The following is a 17,478-nucleotide window of genomic DNA, read 5'->3' on the forward strand; positions in this document are numbered from 1 at the left end:
TCACGTGGGGGCGGGGAAGAGAGGAGGGGCGGGGCTTCTCTCGCTCTGTGGGAAAGGCTGGAGTTTAGTCAGGGCCTGGAAACAAACAAACCAACAAACAACAACAACAACAACAACAGATTATCCAACCTGCCCCAAACTCATAACACTGTGTTCCATTGTTTTGCCTGCTTCTTTACAAGAGACTTTTCCACTACAGTATTAGTATTAGTTCCTGGCCGTGAATAATTATTATTATTATTATTAATTAGATTTATATATCGCCCTTTGCCCAAGGATCAGAGGGCAGTTTACAGTATAAAAAAACACCCCACAAAAATACATATCATATCAAACGAAGCAGTGACCCTCCAACACAGAGCTTTAAAGAAGGCCATAGACTGCTTAGTTAGAGCAAGGTCTGGGTGAAGTGGAGGAATTGTTGTTGATATTATTGCTGTTGTTATTATTATTTACTACTTGTACCCCGCCCATCTGACTGGGTTGCCACTCTGGGCAGCTTCCAACAATATAAAACAGCACACAATATATCTTTAGCCCTGTATGCCCCCATCGCAGAGGAGCCAACTCCTAGTGGTCTTCAGCCCTTCAATAAAATATTTGAATGGGTCAGCTCCCCCCCCCCGAAAAAAAAGTTGATGGGTATTGCCATTCAAATGGTGTGTGTGCACCATATTATGTGAGCAATTAATAATAATGATGATGTCTTTAGTCTTTAGGCTATACAGTATGGCTTCAGTTACACACACACACACACACACACACACACACACACACATGTACAGTATATAATATGAGCGTAGGACTGCACTGTCACTCCAACTGATCTTGCTCCCCCTTTCTGATACCAGGGGAGTCCCAAAGACCGGCACAGAGCAAAATGTGTCTCTCTAGCTCAGCTTTGCAGCATCTCTCCTCTCTCTCCAGCCCACCTACTGTAGGTGCTTCTTAGTCAGCTAATTGGAACCCGCCTCACCCCTCCAAAGTGAAGCAGAGCACTAAAAGGTAAAGATAAAGGACCCCTGGATGGTTAAGTCCAGTCAAAGGCCACTATGGGGTTGCAGTGCTCATCTCGCTTCAGGCTGAGGGAGCTGGCCTTTGTCCACAGACAGCTTTCCGGGTCATGTGGGCAGCATGACTAAAACGCTTCTGGCGCAACGGGACACTGTCACGGAAACCAGAGCACATGGAAATGCCGTTTACCTTGCCACCGCCGCAGCACCTATTTATCTACTTGCACTGGTGTGCTTTTGAACCGCTAGGTTGGCAGGAGCTGGGACATAACAACGGGAGCTCACCCCGTTGCGTGGATTCGAACCACCGACCTTCTGATCAGCAAGCCCAAGAGGCTCAGTGGCTCTTGGCAGCCTTCATCTGGTCTTCCTCTGCAAAGGAACTTGCTTGACCGCTTCTCCAACCAACCCCAAACTCATCACACTGTGTCCCATTCTTTTGCCTGCTTCTTTACAAGTGACCGTCACACAGCTAACTTCTTCGGCTCTCCCTGCCATCTTTAATCTGTTTCTTACTGAGCAAAGCTCAGATAAGAAATGAATCCACGGAAAAAATACTGCAAGAACCATCCATCATGGAATCAATGGCAGCAGCCGGTGGGGGGAGACACTCTACATGTTGTATGTGGCTTTATCCCATGTTAAGATTCCTAGAAAATGGGCTACATTTCACATTAACGCTCTCATCCTAAATGCAATTTATTTGAATCAAGTTCCATTGAATTTGATTCCATAGATAACTGGATAGCTCAGTTGGTTAAAGCGTGCTGCTGATAAAGCTCCAGGAAGCACATTCAGGATTAGAACTGGATTTTAATTCCCAGTTTGTGATTCAGTTTCAAAGTCTATATGAATACAGTAGTTCCTTTAGCGGTTTGGAAAATGGGGGACAGGCATCTCTTCCCTCTGCCCCAACTCGCATACATGGAATCCTAAACTGGGAGCCAGTATTTTGGCACCTTAAAGGGTCACAGTGCAAATCCGGCAGGATCGTAGCCTAGCAAATCACTAAGAGTTTCTTTTGACCTCTTCTTGTAGAAGTTGGAAGGGAACCCCCGGGGTCATCTAGTTCTAGCCCAACCCCCGGCAATGCACTAAGACGCTCTTAGTGATTTGCTAGGCTGCAATCTCAAATAGATCATACATGACAGATGGCCACCCAACTTCAAAATCGAGTGGTTTTTTAAAAAAATAAAATAAAATCTAAAGCCACTCTTTTCAACCCCCATAGCCATTAGCGATTCTAAAAGCGCGCTGCCCTTAATAACATCAGGAATCGGAGGCAGCTGAAATGGAAAATCGCAACAAGTAACCGGGAGGCGAAAATTGCAGTTCTGAAGATCCCGCTCTCCAAGAGGCGGGATCTTCTTCCAACAGGAAGCACAACGCACCCAAAAGGGAAGAGATCGGGTCTTGGTCCAGCCCCCTTCGCCTTCCTCTCGCGCTGCGATGGATGTTTGCGATCGCAGCTGATTCACCGGGAGAACGGCTCGAGATTCGCGGGGCTGCGCGTGCACAATCTCCGTTGTCCCGACGATGTGAAATCCCGGCTTGGCTCCTGTCGATTGCAGGTTAGGCGACCGTCTGTGAAGCCGCGAACACGCGAACGAGGCCGTCGCCGGAGGCGGCACAATATCCGAACCGGGGTCGGGAGGTGGGAATGATGTGGGGGAGAAGTAGCGTTTCATGTTCAGCCCGTGGAAGAAGAGACCGAAAGATCTTCTGCATCAAATGAAAGGCCTCTTCCTAGGGGCTTATTTTGTGTTTGTGCGCGCTTGGCGGTGTTTGTTTTATTGGCTAAGCGGGCGGGTAGATCTGGAGACGATTTTTAATATATATATATATATTTAGAAGGCTAGGAAATGGGCTGATGGTGCGGCTTTGCACAGCTTCTAGGATCAGCCAGCGGGTCCCAGTATTGGCAGGGAGCCCAGCCGCACCACCATCGCCTGCAGCATCCATGCTCTTTCATTACCCGCCCCTGCAACTACCGGTATTGTTTTGCTTAAGGTTTTGTAACAGTAGAAATGGGGTTGGTGCTTCCCCCACCCCACCCCACCCCAAAGTGTGCATGCCCCCCCTGCTTTGAATGCTGTTTTGCCTGCAGCCCAACAAAACCCGTTTGCAATTTTGCATCTGCAGTAGCCCCGCGGGATCTCTGTTTGGAGCCCAAATATTGTACCAGGGGATTGCTCAGTGCTATGTCCCGCTGCGTGCGCTTGGGCTTGAGCCACAATCATATTTGGCTAGCCTGAACCCATCTGTGCACATTTGGGAACAAGCCCCGTTCGGATCAGTAGGGCCTTGTTCCCAAACTGTGCACGGTTCCAGGCTGCAAGTTGGAAATAGCGCCTCCGGTGGACCTCCGGGTATAGGGTGGACCTCCGGGTATAGGGTGGTACATAAATTCAATAAATAAAAATAAATGATTGCAAGCACACTTCTATGGAAATGAGCTCCGCACAGGTCGGGGAACAAGCTTCTCAGTGGAGCTTGCCTAAGATCATACCAAGGTAAAGGGGCCCCCTGACCATCAGGTCCAGTCGTGTCCGACTCTGGGGTTGCGGCGCTCATCTCGCTCTATAGGCCGAGGGAGCCGGTGTTTGTCCGCAGACAGCTTCCTGGTCATGTGGCCAGCATGACAAAGCTGCTTCTGGCGAACCAGAGCAGCGCACGGAAACGCCGTTTACCTTCCCGCCGGAGCGGTCCCTATTTATCTACTTGCACTTTGGTGTGCTTTCGAACTGCTAGGTGGGCAGGAGCTGGGACCAAGCAACGGGAGCTCACCCTGTTGCAGGGATTCGAACCGCCGACCTTCTGATCAGCAAGCCCTAGACTCTGTGGTTTAACCCACAGCACCATCTGGGTCCCTTTTAGATCATACCAAAAGGGTTGCCAAAACAAGGGATCACTCTGAGTTCTACACTGCTCTAGCAGTGGTACATACCTGTGTGCGATTACCACTCATATTTACCCCCCCTGAAAATGAGACTACGGTTATCTCAAGGTATAGTGTACTCAGTGCTTTTTTTTCAGGGAGTGTTCAAGGGTCTGCAGTACTGTACTGGCACATCTTTTTTGTGGGGGTTGTTAAAAAGTGTGGCACTTACTGTAGCAACTTCTTGGTGAGTGCCAGCACCTTTGGGGGGGGGAGCACTGAGTGTGCTTCAGCATAAAACCATCCAAAAAGCAAGCAGTTGAGATGGGAAGACAGAAATGGGGGGGGGGCTGTAATTACATCACAAGCTAGAATTGCCATGTTTTTGTGCATGAGCAAAGTGCTAGTGCAAACTACCTGATAGTTCTCACTTTGATGCTTTCCTACCGCAAGTAGGAGGAACAGCCCAGAAAGCTGCTGTTAAGCCTGGCAACTTGTTTATGTCTGAACCTGGGACTGTGGTTTGATGGTCCTTACCAAGGCAGCATAGATGACTAGCCTTAAAATATTGCTTGCTGTCGGCTGATGAATCTTGGCTTATTGCGGAGCAGCAAACCGCAGACCCAGGTTCAGATGTGACAGGAAGCCAAGGTTAACTGTTTTCCCCCATTCATGTTGGCGGAAGAGCTACTAGGAGAGGTTAGTTAGTGTCGACGTTTGAAATTCGCCAGGCGCATTTTGCCACTTGCAACCAAGTGAAGATGCCCAGGTGCCAGGATGGCACTAGATCTCTCCACCATCTGGAGGTGCAGGCCTGGGGATCCTTGGATCTTGCCTGTTTTCACACACTAGCAACACATCCTGTAGAAATCTATGTCATGTTTTACCTGCGCAATCAGAACAGGAACCAAAAAGTCGTATTGAAAAATATGACTTTCGAGCCGTCTGGCCCCAAAATAACACCTGGACATTCCTTTTTGGCAACTGTAACCCTGGTTTAATAAGCCATTTGGCACCTAGTTTATATATCTGAGTTTCTAACACTGGTTAGCACGCACCAGCCCATTGCATGTGAAGAATAATCCACAGTAAGGCAGCAACCCTGGTTTAACATGACATGTGAACATTGCCAATTATATTTCACTTGGGATTGCATTATAGCCGGAAGTGTGATCCTCAACATAATTGGCTGTAACTGTATATTTACAGTGCAGCCTTATAATACCTACTTAGAAATAACTCCCACTGAGATCAGTGGGACTGACTCCTGGTAAATGTGTAAAATTGCAGCCTTAGCTGCACAGTGTGTGGGACTTACATATAAATGATAGCAGAGCTGCATACATTAGGTGGAAATAATAAGAGGTTTTTATAGCTTGATGATACAAGTCATTTTCTCTCTGCAATCAAAGGGAAATAGGACAGCTAACCACACAGTACACACATTAGCAAATTTGTCGCCCACATGTTTGCCTGCTGGATCATTTCACGGAGGCCCACCTGCAAGAATGTATTATTGTGAATTATTTCATTTTCCAACAGAGCTAAAGGCTTTCCAAAACACCGTTCCCTGGCACACCAACTAATAACTGTAAAGCTGCCAGTGCAGGAATGAGGTGAGTTCTCGCAACAAATTTATTCCTCTTTTGAAATACTTTACGTAAGTGCTTTTTTGAAATTAAATTATTGCCTGTGTTTCTAACTCCTAGAAGAAAAGGAGAAAAATGCTGCTATAAACGTTAAGAAGTGATTATAGGAAATGTTGCTGCAATTCGGTTTGCTGTGTGACTGAATTGTAGTTTGCCTCCCGGAACCCTTCTTATGTGCCTCAATATCATATCTGTACTCATATGTGATTTTATTTTATGCAAAGAAAGGGAATCTGTGTTCCTAAAAACACAGCTGCCTTGCAAACCATGGTTTCATTTTGTGTATGAGATGTTGTCACAGCTGCCTGATCCTATAAACCGCTAAATAGCTAAAATTACAACAACAAAAACCCACACCAAAACCCCATTGTGAGCACACTGGTGGTATGTACTGTGAATTAGTTGCTTGTTGCTGGGGTGTACAGTCAAACCTCGGTTTGCGACTGCCTCCGTTTGCGACCGCTTCGGTTTCCGACCACCGCGGACCCGGAAGTGTTTACATCTGGGTTCTGCGGTGCTCGGATGCGCAGAAGTGATCTGTGCAGCGTGCGCAGAAGCGCTCTATCGGCGCTTCGTGCACGCGCAGAAGCGTGCCTTCAGCGAGCGACCAATTCAGAGAGCGACCGGCTCTGTGGAACGGATTGCGGTCGCAAACTGAGATACCACTGTATAGGGATAGGAGCAGAGATTGGTTAAATCTTAATGGACACTATCACTAATAACTCCAAAATCCACAGTTGGGCGATACCTTTACTAGGACTAAGCACACTATCACAAGAATGTACCAGAACTATCTGGCAAGATGTCACACAAAGCAGCAGGTGACCAGGGAACAGGGAAAATGAGGACATTTAAAAAAATAAATTAGATTGATGTGGTATCCGTAAGGTCAGCTGAATGCCGAGATGGAGGTTGCAGGTTGAAATAGCCCCCCCCCCCCAGGTGCTACAGATTTCAGGTTTCTGAAATTCCTAGGATTCTGAATGAAGAAGCAATGGCTTTGAGAAGTTTAAGTCCAACATGCAACTCAGTTCAGTCCCAAACCTTAAACAATTATGGGAGTTAATAAGTCAGTGTGATGGGAGCATCACATACAGTGAAGTCCCATCTTTATTGGGCTGTTGTTCATCAGGCTTCCACAGCATGTCTTTGCTTCATATTAGCTCTGGGAGCAGAGCCTTCCATCTAACATTCACAGAACCCAAAAGTTGCTTGTGTTCTCGCTGAGACATGAAGGATTGTGGTTAATAGTGGTACCCAGTAGCTCCCTCAAAGGGGACCTCCACACTTGTTCCAGGAGACCCTCTCTGCTCCACAAAGTGTATAGTTCATCTTCTGAGGATTTCGTGTCTAGGATCAGCTCAGGGCTAGGCTTAACAGAGTATTGCTTAGCATATACCCTTGACGTGGCCAATTACTGCTCTGACAATACAAATGAAACAGTTGGCTCATTCCGCTACTCTTTTCCCAGGTGACATTTGTTCACAAGGCATTTTCCTATTGGTTCCCCCCCCCTGTCTAAGTGGTATCTGTTTCCATATGCCTATTGCTTCTTTTTGAATTGCCTTATGTCTTCATCGATGAGCCTTTAAAGTTTCAATTCCCGCATCTGAATTGGATTGTTCTATTTTTATTGGATTGGAACTGTTACGTTTGCCTAAAAGCACAGATCTATGATGCCCTGGTGGCACAAAGGGTTCATGTATATAGGAATGGAGAAGGAATCCATTTTACACGGAGTTTTGTGGCTCTCCAACCTTACTGTTTGTCACATCACAAAACCTCTTGTATTGAGTGCCTGCTTATGTCTGAGCTGGGGGGGGGGGACATTGTCAAACATTCAGAGACATTGATATGCAATTTAAGACCCATAGCAAATTCTCCACTAACTTGTCAAAATCCACCTGACTTTACTAACCCTTCAATTTTAATTTTGTATTTTGCGAGGTTTGACCATGACTGACTGACTCCCCTCCTTCCTCACTTTTTTTTAAAATAAAGGTTTAATCACACCTGTAAACTACCTGGAAGAATTATGGGGATCCGGCTACTTCACTTCTCTTCCGTCGTGATCCTGTTGTTGCTCCTTGTGGCAGGCGCGTTAACTGCTTTGCTGCCAAATATTAAGGAAGACAAAATGCTCAATTTGCGGAGGGAAAGAAAATCTCAGAGCCAGATCGCCTCGGATTCCTTTACTCTCATTATGCAGACGTACAATCGAACCGACCTTCTGCTGAAGCTTTTGAATCATTATCAAGCTATCCCTCATTTGCACAAAGTGATTGTTGTATGGAATAACATTGGAGAGAAAGCCCCTGAGGAAATTTGGAACTCGCTGGGACCACACCCTGTCCCAGTTATCTTCAAGACACAAACAGTAAATCGCATGAGGAACAGGCTTCAGGTTTTTCCTGAGCTGGAAACAAAAGGTAATTATTGGTGTGTTTCTCTTCTCTCCCACCCCAGGGACTATTACGGCTTTACACCAACATTCTCACTTGGGGTGGTGGTGGTGGTTTACAGCTAACTGCTTTTTCTTACCATATACAGTGGTGCCTTGCTTAACGAATGCCCTGCTTAACGAAATTTCCGCTTAACGAAAGGATTTTTCAAGCGGAGGTTGCCTCGCTAGACGAATTCATTGAAATTCAATTAATGCGTTCCTATGGGCAAAAAAAAATTCAAAAAAAATTCAATGCATTCCTATGGGATTTGCTAGACGAATTTTTCGTTATAAGAAAAGACCCGTGGAACGAATTAAATTCGTCTAGCGAGGCACCACTGTATCTTCATCACTTGATGGCTACAGCATCAAGCGATAACTTCTGTGGGTGAATGCACAATCACGGATCAGATTCTGCAAACAGAATTTCCATACATCACCTAAAACTACGGATGTTGCAGATCTACAAAATTCCTCATCTAACTGTATTAACTTGTCCAGCTTGTCATTATGAAACCAGCTGGGACACGGTTGGTCAAAACCTTCAAGCCTCTTGGGTTTGCCAACTGTAAGGTTGGCAGTTCGAATCCTCCTTGTTGACACAGTGCTAGGTGCCAGAACCTCTGTGGCATGTACATAGCTGCCAAGTTATCCCTTTTTTTAAGGGATTTTCCATTATGCTGAATAGGCTTCCTCGCGAGAAAAGGGAAAACTTGGCAGCTATGCATGTAGGGAGGAGTTCAGCGTTGCACTAAAACAAATGCTGCTATCAGCATGAGTGGAACAACATCCCTTTTTTCCCCCATGTTCTGTTCTGGAGATTCTCCCTATCCCCCAGAGTTTTTTTTGAAGGGGGGGCATGGGAAAAGTGGGGAGGTAAACCCCATTGTGCTAATTGCAGGGGGACAACTTAGTGGAATCCAACTCCTAGTTTCTAGAGCATTTCCCTAGTGCTAGGACCCTGCAGCTGTAGCGTTCCAGGTACCACGTAGGAATGAAGGCCTCTTGAAGAAGACTCCAGTGAGATTGCCCCCTTATTGCTAATGTTGGAAGAAGCGTTCAATCCTCTGATGTCCTCGGTGGAGAAATAAGGCAACATGTTCTAGATTTTGGAATCTGCCTCTGAAAGAAAAAAAAGCAAGCAACCCTATTTCCTGGAATTTTTGCTGAGCCAAATTCCAGTTCAAGCCGTAGAGTGTTTATCCACCTTTGCCTAAAATGCAGGTGCTGTTCTTTTTTTCAACAGAGCAGCTTGCACATTCCGTTGTTGCTCAGCAACGGATGAGAACTCAAGCGCTGTACTTGTGAACCAGCCCTGGAAGGTCAACATTCCTAAGCCTAAGAGCTCTTACATTGTTGTTGTTTTATGTGACAGAGAGACACTGTCAATTCTTCCTCCTCCACGGCACCCTCACAGTTCCTGCACTGACCTATCCTGACTGCCTCTCCCCAGCTCGTCTTCTGCTTTTCACTCACTCCTGAACAGCGGTTGCCAACACGCTTCTTCTAACACAGCATTTCCCAAACTTGGGTCTCCAGCTGTTCTTGGACTACAATTCCCATCATCCCTGAGCACTGGTCCTGCTAGCTAGGGATGATGGGAGTTGTAGTCCCAAGGATGTGTGCATATAGAACTGCCCCCCCTATTGTATAATAGCATGCAAGGGGCTGTTTCACCATCTCCTGCCCACCTTCGGGAAGCACCAGCAAACTCCACAACTCATTTTGGGCACCCTGGAATTTTCCACCTTTTTTGTTCACGTCACTCAAACCAAGGCTGCAAGATCCTGAGCCTTAAAAACGTTCCCTAGATCAGCGTTTCTCAACCACTGTTCCGTGGCACACTAGTGTGCCGCGAGACGCTGGCTGGTGTGCCGCGACGTGCGGCGACGAGAAGGGTGATTTGCATTGTCACGTGCCTGGCGGCCGCCAATAATCATCACTAACCCACCAGAAAGCAATATTTCTCCTCCTCTTTCCCAAAGCTCAGTGCAAACGAGCCTGGCGGCCGCCAATACACAACACTAACCCGCCAGAAAGCAATATTTGGCAAGTGTTTCTTACAGTCATAATTATAATATAGGGCGGCAGAGTTAAATTTTTTAACTTTTTTATTGGTGGTGTGCCTCGTGATTTTTTCCACGGAACAAGTGGCCCCAAAAAGGTTGAGAAACACTGCCCTAGATTGTGGTTCATCTCTCACCCCAAAAAGCAAAGTCTTCTGTTTTCCCCTCAGCAAGCGTAATCACAATGAATATTGTTCTAATTTGTCATACGCCTTTTGCTTAGTAATGCCTTCTTAAATGTGTGTTCTCATCAAAATGCATTTTCCCTCTGTTCAGCTATTTTGATGATGGATGATGATACCCTAGTTAGCGCCCATGACCTAGTTTTCGCTTTCTCCATTTGGCAGGTAATGTCTGCATTTTGCTTTGCATGCCTTGTTTTTAATTGTACTGAATTATTATAATGTTTTCTCGTATTCCTCTAAGAGTTACGCACTCTTACCTAAGAGTAAGCACCAAGGAATGTAGAAAAGACATAGTTCAGAATGAAAAAGATTTGTGTTTTCACATCTCCCTAAAAGCGGTGATCCCCCAGAGATTGTTAATTTCATTTGTGTACCGCTTTATATTTCTAAGAAAAAAATCTCAAAAAGTAGTTTACAATTTCCATTAAAACATCGAATAAAACAATCTTGGAATAAAACATTACAGGAGAAAGTCAACTATAAAGTATACATTCAAAGCAGGAATAATTAGCAGGAAACTAAAGTACTATCTTTAGAGATTTCGAAATAGAAGATCAAGTACAGAATGCACATTTAACGCAGCAAAGTTAACAAAAAAAAATCTTCAAAAGAAAACGTTAATAAATGAAGTCAAATATGCACATTAAAAACAGCACAATTAGCAAGAGGCTAAAATATTACTTTAAGTGAACGGATTGCAAGTCTGTCAAATGGGGGCTGGAGAGAGAGAGAGAGAGATGGGCTTACCAACTGACCACTTCCAGGAAGGCCTCTATTACAACAAATGCAAGCCATTACTGTAGTGATAAAAATGATATAGGGCACCTGAGGGCATCCATTTCGTTGAGCACTTTATCATGCTTTGTCTCCATGATGCTATCGGAGAGGTCACACATGATCCTGCTTTCACTGTTTGCACCTACAACTGGAGTTTCAGGATGGTCACACAGACTTCATTTCCAGTCAGTGCACATCCAGTAACTTGCTTCTGAGATTCCTGACACTTGATATAGTTTTATTTGCTCAAGTGTATTTTTGCAGGGGTGACACTAGGCTTCATTTCACCCGGGTCAAAGACTCAGTTTGGCACCTCCCCATGCATATTTGTGTATCACACACACACACACACACACACACAGAGAGAGAGAGAGAGAGAGAGAGAGAGAGAGAGAGAGAGAGAGAGAGAGAGAGAGACTGGGAGCTTCAATGGCGTCCTTCTGGTTTCACCTGGGGCAAAAAACCCGGCTAGCCCTCCCCCCCTTGGCTACAGCTCTGAATTTTGCCTGCTTTTGTTGCTCTATATCCCCTCTGGACAATGGGAAAACATCTTGGAACAAACTGAACCAGAAAAATTCCACCACTATAGCACTACTATTGTGTCAAGAACACTAGCCATGAGGAGCCCTAAATTTTCTTCAGTATCTGCCCATTTTATGGGCTTATGAATTGTACCCACTAGGAAGTTCAATCAGATGGCGTTGCGTTAACATGTCATTTGATTCAGTGCATGAAAGCATGCAGTTTATTGTCAATTCTTCCGCTTAGTTTCTTCCCAATTGATTATAGAATCCTCTGTGATCATTCGGAATGAGGCTCCGAATGAACCATCGTATAATAACATTTTCTTTTTCTTTTCAGCAATTCCCAGATCAGATAGTGGGTTTTGTTCCTCGAAAGCACTTGCCCAGCTCTTCGGGGATATACAGTTACGGAAGCTTCGAACTGCAGAGTCCTGGCAATGGCAATGGAGACCAGTATTCCATGATTCTCGTAGGAGCAGCCTTCTTCAGCAGTGAATACCTCGAACTCTTTCAAAAACAGCCTGAAGCTGTGCACGCCATGATAGACGAGACTCAGAACTGTGATGATATTGCCATGAATTTCTTAGTGGCCAAATATACTGGGAAGCCCCCAGGCATGTTTGTGAAGCCAGTCGACATCAGGAATTTGGAGAAAGAGAGTAATAGCGGCTATTCTGGAATGTGGCATCGGGCAGAGCACTTGCTCCAGAGGTCCTACTGCCTCAACAAATTGGTTAGCATCTATGGCAACATGCCCTTGAAATACTCCAACATCATGATTTCTCAGTTTGGCTTTCCAAACTATGCTAATCACAAGAACAAAATGTAAGGACACGATGCAAGGAAATGCTTGACATGCTTCCCAGCCATTCAAACGGTAAGCTAAACAGAAGAAGGGTGTACCTTATTCAGAGCTTGTATCTGCAAAAGCTCTTTGAGGATGTGAGGTCTGGTAGAACATCCCTTCTTTCTGCTCAGCATGCAAAAACCTTCAGTTGGAATAGAAACAGCAAATAGTCTTGTGGCTCCTTAACAACTCACAAATTTATTGCGGCCTCAGCTTTTGTGGACCACTGTCCACCTCATCTGTCGTATCAAGTGCCGTCCTGAGTTACAGGTATATATATATATCTTCTTGGCTTTGTCATTTATCCCTCGCTCAGTAACCGGTCGCCAAACTACCCACATGAAGATAGAGTATGCCAGAAATACAGGTGCGTTTGCGTGATCAGTGTCGCTAACACATCTCTAGCAGAAGTTGAAAGTCTGCAGAAAAACGTATTCCTTGCCAACCTCGCCACATAGATATGTGTCAGCATTTGTGACCTGAAAGAAAGGACCAATTTTCATGAAGTTTCCCCAACAGTTCTTATTCATCAGGGACAAGCAGGCCAATCGCTATTTGCAAGTCTCTGTGTGACGCTTCATTTGCAGACAATATTCCAGTGTTGCTTGTAAGAGTATAAGAAGTGCCCTCTTGCATCAGGCGAGAGGCCCATCTAGTTCAGCACCCTGTTCTCACAGTGTCTCACCAGATGCCTATGGGAAATCCACAAACAGGACATGAGCACAACATCACCCTTATGTTCCCAAGCAACTGGTATCCATAGACATACCATTCTGATGCTGGAGTCAGAACATAGCCATTACGACTACTGGTCAATGATAGCCCAAATTCAAGATTGGGCTAATCCCCCTTTTGAACCCTTTCAAATTGGTAGCTATAACTACATCTTGTGGAATTGATTTCCATATTTTTAACCACCTGCTGTGCGAGGAAGTCCTTCCATTTGCCTGTCCTGAACAGTAGTGTAGCAGCAAATCCAGAAGTCCTTTCATGACAGTCGCAGCCAATCATGAACAAGGTTCTATAATTATACTGTCATCTTATTATGATACAATAAATAACGATTAGGGATACAGTACAACAATCTGTGCAGATCTCTCTGGGTTGCCTTTCAGCTAGGTCTGCTAGGTTCTGTGCACATATATGGGCAAATGATTTGCTGTGCTGCAATATCTTATTTTGGAGGGACTTGGGTTGTGTTTTTCTTGAAGTTCCATTGTACATATTGGAACGTGCACACCATAACCTTTAAACTGAAGCACCTTTTGTTTTCAGTGTTCCTAAATGCTTAGCTTTGGAGCATACAGAACAATTCAGTGTTCTCGCACACCTTCTCAAGAGTAGGGCTAGGCATATATTGATATATTGTCCAAAACCAGCTTGAGGTCCATATCATGGTATCGGTTTCATAATTTTTGACCTGCATTAAATCACAAATCGTGTGTGTGTGTGTCTGCGTGTCTGCACGCTATGCAAAATGAAGGGAAAACCGTTAAGCCAGCCATGCCTCTGCATAGCTCCATCCTGATTTCAGACATTAAGATAAATCAGTAGATCATGATGTTTAGCCTGTGATATATCACGATGTTGAAAACTAGATATCACCCAGCCCTAGTCAAGAGAGACCCTAGTAGCCAATCCTCAGTGGATGACTCTCCTCCTTTCACACTCTGCTGATTGGAGCCAATCAAAGGATGAGAAGACTTCTTCTCAGTGGCTAAAAAGCAGCCCTTTCGTGCTGATTGGGCACCTCTAGGATACTGGAGACAAGACACCCTATTGGACCCCAAACCACTACACTTCTGGTCCTGTATCTTCCAACATTCCTCTTCACTGGATGGCCCTGAAGTTCTAGTATACGAGAGGAAAAGGGGGGGGGCTTATCCCTCTTTACTTTCTCCACACGCAAACTCGCTTTTCTAAACTAAAATACATTTCTCCTCCAAAATAAAAGAAATAAAAAGTAGGTCCAATTATTCAAAGCCAATCTGCACATTTCTTCACTTGTGAGCATGTGAGATCTTTTTCCTCTGCTCCCTTGAATGTATTTGCTTTAGCGACACTTGTTTGCAATTTGAGATCGCTTTGCTGTACTTCTCAAGCTAAGGGCTGCAGTGAATTGTTTGCTGAGTTTTCAGATTCTGGCATAACTATAGAACATCTCCGGGATCGTACAACTTGTGCTTTGCTTGCTGTACTTGAGTTTGAAATGTTCCCGTGTCTCCCAACGCAAGTGAGAGATGAGGACCAAAATGCAGTTTGCAGCTTGGGTCTCTTCCAAATATCCTGTGAAGGCCAGCTTTGTTGTTTGGTCGTTTAGTCGTCCGACTCTTCGTGACCCCATGGACCAGAGCACGCCAAGCACTCCTGTCTTCCACTGCCTCCCGCAGTTTGGTCAGACTCACGTTGGTGGCTTCGAGAACACTGTCCAACCATCTCGTCCTCTGTCGTCCCCTTCTCGTGCCCTCAATCTTTCCCAACATCAGGGTCTTTTCCAGGGAGTCTTCTCTTCTCATGAGGTGGCCAAAGTATTGGAGCCTCAGGTGGGAATCTTTGCAGGGAAATCGGAAAGCAAGATGGGGAGAAGTCAGCACAACAGAGAGGCATAACGAAAGCAGGAGGGAAAGTATTTCTGGGTCACTGTCTTATTCTCGTCTGTCACTTTGTGTTCAGTTACATACATGCCACTGGTGCCGAGGCTTGGAAGCCAGAGTATCCCTATGTGCACAGCCATGGGTGGTGGTTTATTTTCTTTGTTAACAGCATCAACACTCTGCAAACATACGAGCTACATTTTTAACCTCCACGATGTTTAAACACACATTAACTGTTCAGAACAAACGTGCTGCACTTTTAAAAAGGGGGGTAGAAACATCCAGTTGTACACATGAAGTTCTCTCGACTTGATCAGCGGGGCCAAGCATGCATAAGCATGTTGAATTGCAGCCCACATCCATAGTGTATATCCGCTACAATGGTGGCCCTCCTGCAACTTGCACCAATCTAAACCTTGCCTACATACACCGCAAGACCCGCTGCAAAAACAGCAATTTGCACTGAGCATCTGATAGGTTACACCCAACCTGTAGATCAATTGCATTTCTTTGTACAGTGCCACAAGTGTGTATTCAGTGCCATGCAGATGTCTGAAATTAGCATATTGCTTCCAACAGGAATTAAAACAATTAAAAATGTTGCTGCCTGGCTCTGGAATGAGAGCTATGCTGCCCTGTATATTAAGGTGCCATATTTTCTAGTTCCATTCCTTCAAACAAGCTTACTTTTAGGTCAGAGTGTTGCGTTTCTGTTTCTGTACTCAGTTCAAAAAATGAGCCATTAATGTACTGCAGTGTTGAAAATATTTCTATTAGCGAATACAGTGGCAGCTAGTTACAGATGTGGCTGTCTAGTTGGATTGTATTTGATGAAAACTCTTTCTCTTCCCCATCCCTCAGGTTTTCTGTGTTTTGCTCTTTTATATTCACATGCTGTTGGGTTGTGTGTTTTTTGTTTTGTTTTGTTTGTTCTCTTTATTTTCTAACCCCAAAAAGTAAATAAAGATGTGTAATGATGATAGTATCGTGTGGTTATTGGGCAAAAGAAACTTGGACAGAAAGCAGACTGACTCTTCTGCACTTGTTTACCCAAGAAGCCTACTGACTTAAAGGGGGCTTACTCGCAAGTAAATGTGCATAGGGTTGCAGCTGTGCAACCTGATCGGAAATAAGTGGACCCTAGTTTTGAAATGAAGATTCTGCAAGAAAACTTGAAAGTAAAGTGCAATTGTTCTCAAGTAAGTACAGTGGTACCTCGGTTTATGAACACAATTGGTTCTGGAAGTCTGTTCATAAACTGAAGCGTTCATAAATTGAAGCGAACTTTCCCATTGAAAGTAATGGAAAGTGGATTAATCCGTTCCAGACGGTCCGCGGAGTAACCGTTCATAAACTGAAGCGAACTTTTCCATTGAAAGTAATGGAAAGTGGATTAATCCGTTCCAGACGGGTCCATGAAGTACTTAAACTGAAGCGTTCATAAACTGAAACATGGGTGTAATTGGTTCCGGAAGTCTGTTCATAAACTGAAGCGTTTATAAACTGAAGCGAACTTTCCCATTAAAAGTAATGGAAATTGAATTAATCCGTTCCAGATGGGTCCGCGGCGTTCATAAACTGAAAATTCATAAACCGAGGTGTTCATAAACCGAGGTTCCACTGTATAGCATTGTACACCCCCAAGCTTATTCCAACATTCCCATCATTGGAATGCTAATACCCCCCCCCCCAATCACCTCAAACATATGGGAAGGCAAGATAGATTATTCTTCATAAATAAAAATAATTGGTCCATCGCCATGCACAGCTACATAAACACGTGGATTGATCTCATCTTAGCTGGCAGATATGATTATGTTCAATCAAGGCTTAGCTCCAAACCTGTGAGATGAGATGCATTGATGAATTGGCTAAGATATTTCCTGACAAGGACAATTGGACATTCACTGCTTGTATTTTTCCAGAAATCGTTAAAAAACTCTTTCATTCCCAGGAGACAATGCAGCCTGATTCATTGGATAGCCTTCCAAAACAGGATAGTGAGCTCCTGTGCATCAGGTAGAGTTCACCCTTTCAGCTCTTGCCAGAGTTTTCTGGAACCTTCCACAATATGCCTGCATTAGTACTGTTGTTAGCAGCTCTTGTGGTATGTTTCTGCTTTATATGCATACTGTAAATGGGGGTCACAAGGAGTCCCTTTTACCTTTAATTAAAGAGCAGAGCTTGTTTGCCTTACTTATAAGGATGGAACTTGGATGCTTGATCCTCAGCAGCAATCTTTTACACCAATTAAATGACACACACAGCGGATTAAGTTGTTGAGACTGAGCATTTCTTGAGCTCAGTGAATGAGTTTGGCGTAATCCCAAAGGCAGGGACAGGAGAATGTGGCATAGCCTCTTTCATAAGTCCAGGGAAATGTTTTCCTGTGTAATCCCGTTGACCCATATTTAGGTATGAAAATAATGGAGGTAGAATGATTTCCTGTAGCCCACTACTTAAACAGCTGTCACTATTTTTGACCCGCCAGAAAATAAGTTC

At 44.7% G+C, this 17,478-nt stretch overlaps 1 protein-coding gene across 1 annotated transcript; it reads left to right on the forward strand.

Annotated features, from left to right (window-relative positions):
- The first annotated feature begins 2,521 nt into the window (after nucleotides 1-2,521).
- EXTL2 (exostosin like glycosyltransferase 2) lies at nucleotides 2,522-15,958 on the forward strand. Its single transcript, XM_035123621.2, has 5 exons — nucleotides 2,522-2,584; nucleotides 5,434-5,507; nucleotides 7,542-7,969; nucleotides 10,326-10,396; nucleotides 11,873-15,958. The coding sequence occupies exons 2-5, from the start codon at nucleotides 5,503-5,505 to the stop codon at nucleotides 12,362-12,364; spliced, it is 996 nt and encodes a 331-aa protein (XP_034979512.1). The 5' UTR covers nucleotides 2,522-2,584; nucleotides 5,434-5,502; the 3' UTR covers nucleotides 12,365-15,958.
- The last annotated feature ends 1,520 nt before the right edge of the window (nucleotides 15,959-17,478 follow it).

The sequence above is a fragment of the Zootoca vivipara genome, chromosome 7, assembly GCF_963506605.1.
Source record: "Zootoca vivipara chromosome 7, rZooViv1.1, whole genome shotgun sequence".
In the NCBI taxonomy this organism is placed as follows: Eukaryota; Metazoa; Chordata; class Lepidosauria; order Squamata; family Lacertidae; genus Zootoca; species Zootoca vivipara.